This window comes from Chrysemys picta, chromosome 1 (assembly GCF_011386835.1).
Source record: "Chrysemys picta bellii isolate R12L10 chromosome 1, ASM1138683v2, whole genome shotgun sequence".
NCBI lineage: Eukaryota > Metazoa > Chordata > Testudines > Emydidae > Chrysemys > Chrysemys picta.
Window position 1 is genome coordinate 350,250,149 of NC_088791.1, and position 12,305 is coordinate 350,262,453.

At 45.1% G+C, this 12,305-nt stretch overlaps 1 protein-coding gene across 1 annotated transcript; it reads left to right on the forward strand.

Annotated features, from left to right (window-relative positions):
- Positions 1–10,279: 10,279 nt before the first annotated feature.
- Positions 10,280–11,215, forward strand: LOC103306742 (olfactory receptor 51G2-like). Its single transcript, XM_008175567.2, has one exon. It carries the CDS (start codon positions 10,280–10,282, stop codon positions 11,213–11,215), a length of 936 nt encoding a protein of 311 aa, XP_008173789.2.
- The last annotated feature ends 1,090 nt before the right edge of the window (positions 11,216–12,305 follow it).

Sequence of the window (12,305 nt, forward strand, 5' to 3'; positions counted from 1 at the left end):
CAGATTTCTCTGAACCCTCAGCTTGTACAACTGCAACCTTTTTCTGCTCCTTAAACATTCCTTCTTCCGTCCTTTGCATTCCTTTGATCAATTCATCGGTACGTCTCCCATTCCACGTAACCATATCTACTCCCCTCAATTTCAAATATCTCCAAGCGATATTCTGAATCACATCTACCCCTTTCTGGGGCTCATTTTGATTATTTCACCTTCTACCTCCTTGGGGTGGGGTGTTTTATCATTCATACTAGGCCTCAATGACCTATAACATATTACATGGATATACGAATCATAATCTATCTATCTAGCTAGCTAGCTAGCTATCCCCATCCACCCCCCCTCTATCTATCTATCTATCTATCTATCTATCTATCTATCTATCTATCTATCTATCTATCTATCTATCTATCTATCTATCTATCTATCTATCTATCCCCATCCACCCCCCCTCTATCTATCTATCTATCTCTCTATCTCTCTCTCTATCTATCTCTCTATCTCTCTATCTATCTATCTCTCTATCTATCTATCTATCTATCTATCTATCTATCTATCTATCTATCCCCATACACCCATCTATCTATCTATCTATCTATCTATCTATCTATCTATCTATCTATCTATCTAATCTCCCAACATGACCTCCTCCAGAACTTCACCCAGTTATCCCCGTATTGAGCCCAGCACCTTGTGTTTGGCTAACACAATACTTGTTTTCCTCTAATGCGTATCTTCCACCACCTCCCTTGGGAGTTTGTTGCACTGGGGAAGACTCCTCGCTGTTAAAAATGTGTGCCTCATTTCCAAATGTAATTGCTCTGGTTTCCGTTTCCAGCCTTTGGTTCTTGTTACAACTTTCCCTGTCAGATTAAAGAGCCCGTTAGTGCTCGGTATTTCGTTTCTTGAAAGTGCTTGTGCACTGTTGTCAAGTCAGCTCTCCATCTTCCCAACCTCTACTCACTACATCCCTGTTTATACTGCCAATGGTAAGTTGGAAAAGACAGAAGAGGTGAAAGACCTGGGTGTATTAGTCAGTCCCAGGATGACTGTGAGCCACTGATGGGATGTGGCTGTGAACAAGGCAAATCATAGAATCATAGAATATTAGGGTTGTAAGGGACCTTAGGAGGTCATCTAGTCCAACCCCCTGCTCAAAGCAGGACCAATTCCCAACTAAATCATCCCAGCCAGGGCTTTGTCAAGCCTGACCTTAAAATCCTCTAAGGAAGGAGATTCCACCACCTCCCTAGGTTACCCATTCCAGTGCTTCACCACCCTCATGAATGAGATCCTAGAATGTGTCAGGCAAGATTGGGAAGGATTAATATCCTTATACCAGGCACTGGTGAGAGCTTCTCTGGCAAACTGTGTAAAATTCTGGTCATTCGTATTCCAGAAAGAAGAATTCGGGCTGAACAGGTGCAGAAAAGGGCTCCTAAGATGGTCAGGGCAAAGGACGGCCTGTCTTACAAGGAGACTGGAAGAGCTTGTCTGCTTTAATCTAACACAAGGCAGGGTGAGCAGGAATCAGATTGCTCTATAAATACATTGGGGGAGTAAACACCCTGATGGGATACGAGCTCCTGAAGCTAAGGGACAGTGTTGGCACAGGAACAAACAGGAAGAAACTGGCCAGGAGTAAACTGAGGCTGGAAAGGAGAAGGAGGTTTCTGACCGTCCGAGGAGGGAGGTTCTGGATCAGCCACCCAATGGGAGCAGCGGGGGGCAAACAGTCCAGGTGGCTTTTAGATGGAGTTTGACAGGTGTGACCCTTCTACCTGGTCGAGCTGGCAGCAACCAGGGCCGGGTTTAATATCTAGGGCAGGGGTGGCCAACTTGAGCTTGAGAAGGAGCCAGAATTTACCAATGTACATTGCTAAAGAGCCACGGTAATACGTAAGCAGCTCCCCCCATCAGCTCCCCTCCCCACTCCCAGCACCTTCTGCCCACTGGCAGCCCCACTGATCAGCACCTCGTCCTCCCTCCACTCACTGTGCAGTGGCAGTCAAAAAAGCTAACAGAAAGTTGGGAATCATTAAGAAAGTGATAGATCATCAGACAGAAATTATCATTTTGCCTCTATATAAGTCTTTGGTATGCCCAGATGTTGAATAATGTGTGCAGATGTGCTTACCTCATCTAAAAAAAAACGATATATTGGAATTGGAAAAGATTCAGAAAAGAGAAAGAAAAATGATTAGGGGCATGAAATGGCTGCCATATGGGCAAAGACTAATAAGACTGGGACTTTTCAGCTTGGAAAAGAGACGAATAAGGAGCAATATGATAGAGCTCTATTAAATCATGACTGGTGTGGAAAAAGTAAATAAGGAAGTGTTATTTACTCCTTCCCATAACACAAGAACTAGTAGTCACCAAATAAAATAAATAGGCAGCAGGTTTAAAAGAAACAAAATGAAGTATTTCTTCACACAACACACAGTCAACCTGTGGAACTCCTTCCCAGAGGATATTGTGGAGGCCAAGACTACAACAGGGTTAAAGAAAGAACTAGATAAATGGATGGACAGGGAAGGTGTCTCTAGCCTCTGCTTGCCAGAAGCTCAGAATTGGGCTACACGGGATGGATCACTTGATTATTACCTGTTCTATTCATTCCCTCTGGGGCACCTGGCACTGGCCACTGTCGGAAGACAGGATACTGGGCTACATGGACCTTTGTTCTGACTCAGTATGGCCGTTCTTATGTTCACCTAATGGCCCATTACCCTGAATAGGCCCTTCCCAACCAGCTGTCTAGACTGAAATCATTTTGCCTCATAGGTATCACCCAGGTGTAACTACATTTGAAATACAGATATTTAGTCAATATTCATAACTTCAGATACAAAAGTAATACATTCAGATAGGATTATCATATTTTACAAATCATAACTTTTCCAAAGACACTTCACAAGACATGTCTTTTCAAGATGCAGTATAACTATGTCATAATCACATCACAATGATATCACTACAATGAATATCGGGGGCAGTGTCACAAATGCCTCCGCAGCTGCCCAGAAACGTGAATGGTGCATATAAAAAGCTCAGGTTCCTCGGGAAGAGACAAGCTTTTCCTGAGGGGCAGCTTTGAGGTCTCAGGAGATGAGGCGTGTCGCGGCTGGGGGTCTTCGGCCAGCCTGGGGCTCTTCCAGCCATAGGGGATGGGGAGAGCTCGGGACTCCAGCTTGCGGGGACTGGGGTGGGAATAAGCTTCTCCAGGATGGGGGCTCTCCGTGCCATGACACCTGTTCAGGAAGTTCCATGGGCAGACATCCAGGGGCTGATCAATGTGGGAGTGTGATGGGGAGCTAGTGCTGCCACCTAGTGTTGTAATCCTGTAGCATGAGGGACAGAGGCTCATAGTTTGAGCTAGAGCTGGGCTGCAAAACAGAGAGGATTTTCCCCCCATGAAAAAAATTGACCTAAAACTAAAATGTTCCCTTTTCATTAACTTTTTTCGGGTGAGTTTTCATAGAAAATGGATCATTTTTTTTTCACTGAAAGCTCAGCTGCCGTGATGCTGCCCAGCTGCAGCTGCCTGGATCCCCAAGAGAAACTGGAGGCTTTTCATCTGCCTCTTCCTTGTCATGGAGATGAAGGTGGCACTGATGGAGTCTATGGCTGCAGGAAAGGTCAAAACATCCCCACCAGTCTATGGCTGGGGTATTGCACCCATCAGCTACTCTAACCAGCCTTCATATCTCTGTGCAGCCCTCTCCACGCTGTACAACACACCTTCAGCGGGCAGTGGCTACTGGGACATAAGAACATAAGAACGGCCATACTGGGTCAGACCAAAGGTCCATCAAGCCCAGTATCCTGTCTACCGACAGTGGCCAATGGCAGGTGCCCCAAAGGGAATGAACAGAACAAGTAATCATCAAGTGATCCACCCTGTCACCCAATCCCAGCTTCTGGCAAACAGAGGCTAGGGACACCATTCCTGCCCATCCTGGCTAATAGCCATTGATGGACCTATCTTCCATTAATCTATCTAGGTTCCTTTTAGTCTTGGCCTTCACAATACCCTCTGGCAAGGAGTTCCTGGGGTTGACAGTGCATTGCGTGAAAAAATACTTACTTGTGTTTGTTTTAAATCTGCTACCTATTAATTTCATTTGGTGGCCCCTTCTTCTTGTATTATGAGACGGAATAAATAACACTTCCTTATTTACTTTCTCTATACCACTCATGATTTTATAGACCTCTATCATATTCCCCCTTAGTCGCCTCTTTTCCAAGCTGAAAAGTCCCAGTCTTATTAATCTCTCCTCATACAGAAGCTGTTCTATACCCTAATCATTTCTGTTGCCCTTTTCTGAACCTTTTCCAATTCCAATATATCTTTTTTGAGGTGTGTCGACCACATCTGCATGCAGTATTCAAGGACAGGTCCTGGTAGCACATCTCTGATGAACCTGTGGTAACAGGGAGCTGGAGAGGGTCCTAGAGCAGTAGTGGATGGCACAGGGATTGTGGGTGGGTGGCCCTAGCTACCAGTGGATCACTGAGATCTGTGCATAACTTTGGAGATCCCTGGGTCCTTGGTCCCCCTTTACATTCAGGGAGAAGGGAAGGGACCTCCCCTCCTGGAAAAATCCGAGGGAAATGTCCATGTACGGAGCCTTGTGGAATCTCCCTGGCCTGCCCTGAACCCTGGGTTTCTAAGGCTGCCGGGAAGAAATCTGGTCCTATATTATAATTATTATTATTTATTATATTTTATTTTATTTCAGCGAGATCACAGCTGTGACAACATCATCGTTACCACTCGGCCGCCCCCAAGGTTTCCTTGTGACTAATTGGAACCACAGGGAACAGAGTCTGCAGCAGGGCTGCCACTGCAGTACAGGTGGGCAGCATCACCACACATCCCCTGTGATTTGGCCTCCTGCCGTTTGCTCTTGGCTGTCACGGGGGTTACAGCTGGTGCACACAAAGCCAAGCAGCTGAGGTTCCCTGATGGCCAAGTGGCCCCCAAGGGAATGTGCAGGAATGCTTCATAAAGACAGTTGCCTTCCTAGCTGAACAGATACTGCCTGCTGCCCTGCAACCTCTCCGATGGCTCCTTGTCCTTTAAGGTGAAGGTTTCTGGTGTCAGCGGCTTCCCTTCTAGCAGGATCTGGGTACGTTGGCAGGTTTCACTATCTTTAAAATGCAAAGTGAAGGGGAAAGGCTGCAAACTGTTTCCATTTGCAGATGTTCTGTGCAGCGGCAGAGGACTCAGCTGGGCTGTTGGGGTGACTCAGTGATGGGGCTGGAGGACAGGCAGCGCTAGGTAGCTTGGGAACCCCACCTGTACATCTGCCCAAGCTCCACATTGGGCTGTTCAAGATACACAGAAATCTGACATTCAAAGCGAACTTGGAGTGTTAAAACCCCGATGCCCCATGTCAGGATTTCTGAATGGGTCTGATTTCTAGAGGTGCCGTGTGCTCTGGGTCCGATCTTGCCAGCAGCTGAGGCAGAGGAGACCCCACGGAATCTCAGTGACTAGTTCCCAAATCACCTCAGGTTTAGTTGCTGCTGGAAATTTAATCAGCAAATACATTTTCAACAGTTTTATTCTCTGGCTCGATTTTTAAGGCAGGAGAATTTAGAGCTGCGTTGCTCTGTGGTAACAGGTCCTATAGGGCATATTTCTGTTTCCTGATGGTCTGAAGGCTCCATCATTTCTCCCTTGTAGATACCCCTCAGAATTACAGGGCTACCGGCATCTTTGCCCCTCCTCTGGTCTCTGAGTGCTAGATGTCAGGCCTCGTACCCTGTCCTCTCATGGGGTGGAATCTCACAATTTTCCAACCCTTGATTGGGCCCTGGGCTACCACATACTGTGGATCATCTGTGCTTACCCAGCAGATCCGGCTAGGTTTGGTACCAGTGGTTGACATGTGTGCATGAAAGTACAGATGTGTAAATCTTATGACAGAATATTTCATTGCAATACAAATATCACAAACCAACCTTTCGTGAAATGAACGCATGCCAAAAGACAGCAGCAGAGTTCTTGGCATTGTTGCAGGAAGGAGCAGTGGTAACTTACCTGCTTAATGGCTTTGGCTTTCGAAAGTATTTCAGAAGTGCTCCACATACTGTTTGCAATGGGTTTGTGGTATTGACTCTTCGTTCAGTGAACAGTTGTATGATACTGTCTCCCAGTAAAAGACCACTAGCTGTTTCTAACACTAACATTTAGGGTCATGAACACAATTCCTCTGTATTGCCCATGAAATACTTTTGTAAAAGTCCTGAGAGAGCAGAACCACTGCTCTGTGTTTCAGCAAAGAGTAGAGCTGAGGTGCAGGCAAGGGGCATATTATACTGTCTTTAATGTAATTTATGCCCATCACCTTTACAAGAACATGGTTGAAGTAACTTGCACACTCAACTGGATATTAATGCTAATCCAGTGTTTCCACTATTCACCCATTTGTGACATCAACCCCTCCCTCCCCCAGCTGAATTAACTGTCCGTGACATTGACCAGGCAAAACACATCAGCTTCTCTTGGAATTTTTCAAGGTCAGAATGTATCATTGGGAGCATTGGGTAAGGGAAAGTTAATAGAGCCCGGTTCTGATCGAATTTACACATGTAAATCTGGAGTGGCACCACAGAAATCAATATAATTGAATTAAGAATCTGGCCCTAAGTATTTATCCCATATGCTGCAAAGAGGCAGTGGCATAATTTGGACTCTCAGGAGTAAAGAAAATTTTATATAGAGAGAATCATAGAACTGGAAGGGACCTTGAGAGTCATCTAGTCCAGCCCCTGCACTTGTAGCAGAACTAAGTATTATCTAGACCAGGGGTAGGCAACCTATGGCACACGTGCCGAAGGCGGCACGCGAGCTGATTTTCAGTGGCACTCACACTGCCCGGGTCCTGGCCACCGGTCCGGGGGGCTCTGCATTTAATTTAATTTTAAAGGAAGCTTCTTAAACATTTTAAAAACTTTATTTATTTTACATACAACAATAGTTTAATTATATATTATAGACTTATAGAAAGAGACCTTCTAAAAACGTTAACATGTATTACTGGCGCGCGAAATCTTAAATCAGAGTGAATAAATGAAGACTTGGCACACTACTTCTGAAAGGTTGCCGACCCCTGATCTAGACCATCCCTGACAGGTGTTTGTCTAACCTGCTCTTAAAAGTCTCCAATGATGGAGAATCCACAACCTCCCTAGGCAATTTATTCCAGTGTTTAACCACTCTGACAGTTAGGAAGTTTTTTCCTAATGTCCAACCTAAACCTCTCTTGCTGCAATTTAAGCCCATTGCTTCTTGTCCTATCGTCAGAGATTAAGAAAAACAATTTTTCTTCCTCCTCCTTGTAACAACCTTTTACATACTTGAAAACTGTTATCATGTCCCCTCTCTGTCTTCTCTTCTCCGGACTAAACAAACCCAATCTTCCCTCATAGGTCATGTTTTCTAGACCTTTAATAATTTTTGTTGCTCTTCTCTGGAATTTCTCCAGTTTGTCCACATCTTTCCTGAAATGTGGCAACCAGAACTGGACACAATACTCCAGTTGAGGCCTAATCAGTGCGGAGTAGAGCGGAAGAATTACTTCTCATGTCTTGCTGACAATACTCCTGCTAATACATCTCAGAATGATGTTTGCTTTTTTTGCAAAAGCATTACACTGTTAACTCATATATAGTTTGTGACCCACTATGACTCCCAGATCCTTTCCGCAGTACTCCTTCCTAGGCAGTCATTTCCCATTTTTTATGTGTACAACTGATTGTTCCTTCCTAAGTGGAGTACTTTGCATTTGTCCTTATTGAATGTTATCCTATTTACTTCAGACCATTTCTCCAGTTTGTCCAGATCATTTGGAATTTTATTCCTATCCTTCAAAGCACTTGCAACCCCTGCCAGCCTGGTATCACCTGCAAGCTTTATAAGTGTTCTCTCTAAATCATTGATGAAGATATTGAACAGAACCGGACGCAGAACCAATCCCTGTGGGACCCCACTCGTTATGCCCTTCCAGCATGACTGTGAACCACTGATAACTACTCTCTGGGAATGATTTTCCAACCAGTTATGCACCCACATTATAGTAGCTCCATGTAGGTTGTATTTCCCTAGTTTGTTTATGAAAAGGTAATGTGAAACTGCATCAAAAGCTTGACTAAAGTAAAGATATACCACATCCACCGCTTCCCCCCATCCACAAGGCTTGTTACCCTGTCAAAGAAAGCTATCAGTTTGGTTTGACATGATATGTTCTTGACAAATCCATGCTGACTGTTACTTATCACCTTATTATCTCCTATTATTTGCTCTATTATCTTTCCAGGTACAAAAGTTAAGCTGACTGGTCTGTAATTCCCGGGGTTGTCCTTATTTCCCTTTTTATAGATTGCATTTTTATAGATTGCCCTTTCCCAGTCTTCGGGAATGTCTCCCATCTTCCATGACTTTTCAAAGATAATTGCTAATGGCTCAGATATCTCCTCAGTCAGCTTCTTGATTATTCTAGGATGCATCTCATCAGGCCCTGGTGATTTGAAGACATCTAACTTGTCTAAGTCATTTTTGACTTGTTCTTTCCCTATTTTAGACTCTGATCCTACCTCATTTTCACTGGCATTCACTATGTTAGACATCCAATCGCCACCAACCTTCTTGGTGAAATCCGAAACAAAGAAATCACTAAGCACCTCTGCCATTTCCACATTTTCTGTTATTGTCTTTCCCCCCTCATTGAGTAACGGGCCTACTCTGTCCTTGGTCTTCCTCTTGCTTCTAATGTATTTGCAGAATGTTTTCTTGTTTCCTTTTATGTTCCTAGCTAGTTTGATCTCATCTTGTGCCTTGGCTTTTCTACTTGTTTATGTTCATCCTTTGTAATTTGACCAAATTTCCACTTTTTGCAGACACTTTTTTTTAGTTTTAGATCATTGAAGATCTTCTAGTTAAGCCAGGGTGGTCTCTTGCAATACTTCCTCTCTTTCCTACGTAGTGGGATCATTTGCTCTTGTGCCCTTAATAGCATCTCTTTGAAAAAACTGCCAACTGTCTTCAATTGTTTTTCCCCTTAGACTTGCTTCCCATGGGATTTTACCTACCAACTCCCTGAGTTTGCCAAAGTCTGCCTTCTTGAAATCCATTGTCTTTATAATCGTGAACTCTACCATTTCATGATCACTTTCACCCAAGCTGCCTTTCACTTTCAAATACTCAACCAGTTCTTCCCTAATTGTCAAAATCAAATCTAGACCAGCCTCCCCCCAGTAGCTTTCTCCACCTTCTGAAAAAAAAATGTCTCCAATACACTCAGATGTCTGGGTAGTTGAAGTCCCCCATCACCACCAAGTCCTGTGCTTTGGATGATTTTATTAGTTGTTTAGAAAAAGCCTCATCCACCTCTTCTTCCTGGTTTGATGGTCTGTAGTAGACACCGACCATGACATCAACCTTGTTTTTTACCCCTTTTATCCTTACCCAGAGACTTTCAACAAGTCAGTTTCTTATTTATTTATTTCTGTCTATCTTTCTGTCTATATATCTATGTATCTGTCTGCCTGTCTGTCTGTCTATCTATCTGTCTATCTATAATGAGGCAATGAAATATGTTTATAAACAGCTTCAGTGTAGGACAGATACATACAATGACAGTTTTCACCATACACTTGTCATGTGTTTATACATGTCATGATACAATGGGCCACACTCAGAAGTGGAGGGTGAGAAAGGGTGTCGGTGGGAAGGTCACAATTGTAAAATCACACAGCGCTCAAGTAGGCTGTGGAACTCCCAGCCACAAGAGATCAATGGGGCCAAGAGCTTAGCAGGATTGAAAGAGGGAATGGAAGTCTATATGGATAACCAGAAAAGTCAACTATGGTAGTGGGGATTTAAAAAAAAAATGTCTTGGAAGGGCTGATTTACATTGCAAAATATGCCTAACTAGTGGGTGTCAGGGGGAACGTTGCCTGGGAGCAGGTTATCTCTTAGCTGCCTATTGTAGGGCTTCTTCCACTTTTCTCTGAAGCATTTGGACCTGGCCACTGGATACTGGGCTAGATGGACTACAGGTCTGATCCAGTCTGGCAATGCCTATCTTCCTATCTGTGGTGTAAATCCAAGACTATGTTTTTGCTCATCTTCCTTGACCTCCTAGGAGTCTGTAGACTTGCACTGAGAGCAGAATGATATCTTGTTAAATATCATCTAGTTGTCTAATCTCCTATTCTATTTCCTTTCAGGAAGAAAAGCTCAAAACTCATCAGACCTTCCCAGTACATTATGTCAGCTGTCAATAACACCAAATTCAACTATGAAGTGTTTCTTCTCACGGGGATACCTGGGAAGGGAGACATCCATCTCTGGATCTCTATCACCTTCTGCTTAACATATGCTATTTCGATAGTAGGAAATTCAGTCATTCTGTTCATTATAAAAACAGATCTAAGCCTTCATGAGCCAATGTACATTTTCCTTTCCATGTTGGCTGTCACAGACCTAGGCTTATTGATAGCCAGCATACCAACAATACTGGGTGTATTTTTGTTTAACTCAAGGGAGATCAGCCTCAATGCCTGTCTTGCCCAGCTGTTCTTCATCCACTCGTTTACATTCATTGAATCCTCTGTGCTCTTGTTGATGGCCTTTGACCGCTTCATCGCAATCAGTAACCCACTGAAATATACTTCCATCTTAACAATGCCGAGAATAGTGAAGATGGGACTGGTGTTTGTGCTAAGAGGGGTGGCCGTAATACTCCCACTCCCCCTTCTCCTGACAAGGTTCCAATTCTGTCGAACCAATGTCCTCTCCCATTCCTTCTGCCTGCACATGGAGGTCATGACAATGGCATGTGCGGACATCACAGTCAACAACATCTATGGCTTGTTTATTACAGTTATAACAGTGGGGTTGGACTCGCTGCTCATCTTCCTCTCTTATGTGATGATCCTCAAAACAGTGCTGAACATCACCTCCCACGTGGAGTTCCTCAGGGCCCTAAACACCTGCGTTGCCCACCTCTGCGCCGTCCTGCTCTTCTACATGCCAGAATTCACCCTGACTTTGATGCACAGATTCAGAAAGAGCTCTTCTCCCTTGCTTCAGATTGTCTTGGGCTATGTCTACCTGCTGGTTCCTCCTCTGATGAACCCAATCGTGTACAGCGTGAAAAGCAAACACCTTCGTTCGAGGATAATCAGGGTGTTCGTGAAGTGAAGGGTCAGTTTATCACTCGGCCCCAGTGCTGGTGGCATAGGAATCAAGAAACACCGGACATGGCGACTTATTCCATCCTGGACCCTTATATCTGTGATGACATGAGCTACTGATCTCCACTCTGTCCAGACAGGTTCAGATGGGGTCTAAGGCCTGAAGCAATGGTATAGGGGTTGTCTCCACCCACTGTTGAGGGAGGACAGTGCACTGGGGAAAGGAGACCAAGGCAGACAGCAGCATTTACAGAGTGCCTGTGTTCGTGGAGATCCAGGGGACCAGTAGGATGTTGGCCCATAAAGAGCCATATCGGTGGCTGCTCCGACCTAGAATTCATGTCAATACTCTCAATAAAGAGAAGGGAGGTGAATGTTGTTTCCCATTACATCTGGCCTGTCCCTGTCCCGTCTCTGGTTAAACATCCACAGGCCATGAAAACAGCTGCAGAGCTGTTTTGCGGTCACTGTCCTGGCCCTTCCTGAGTGCTCTGGGTGCTGTGTGATCCATGGGGACTGCACGAGCTGTGGACAGGGGCTATTCCAGGGGCACAGACACCCACCCTTCCCCCACTCCCTCAGCCAGGTGCTTCTGACTGAGTCGTGTCAGAGACATCATTATGTAGGAGCCGCAAGAGAAGCCATTCAGGCAACACCCAAACCACCACCGTTGGTGGCTCTGCACACAGCACACGTACTGAGCCCACTCCACACAGAAGCAGGGCAGAGATGGCTGTGTGAGTGAGGGTCTGACACACAGGAGTCCTGGCAAGAGACTCAGGCCCATATTCCCCTCCCCTCCATTTCTGGTGCCCCAGCAATGCAAAGGGGTAGGAAAGGTCCTCAGCTCCCCAACAGAGTCATGGCAATCTCCTGTCACAGTCCAGCCCATTCAGTGTAGGTTGGCCACCTTTTCAAAAGGAAAAAGCAAGACACATGCAGGAGCCCTGTCCCCTCCATGGCCTCACCCCTGGTCCTCTCCTTCCCCCTGAACTCCCACCTCCTGCTCCTTCTCTTCCCCAAAGCCCCACCCAGTGACCAGGCTGGATGTCAGAGCCAGGCTCTGGTAAAAGAAGCCCAGGGAGCAAGTGCCACTC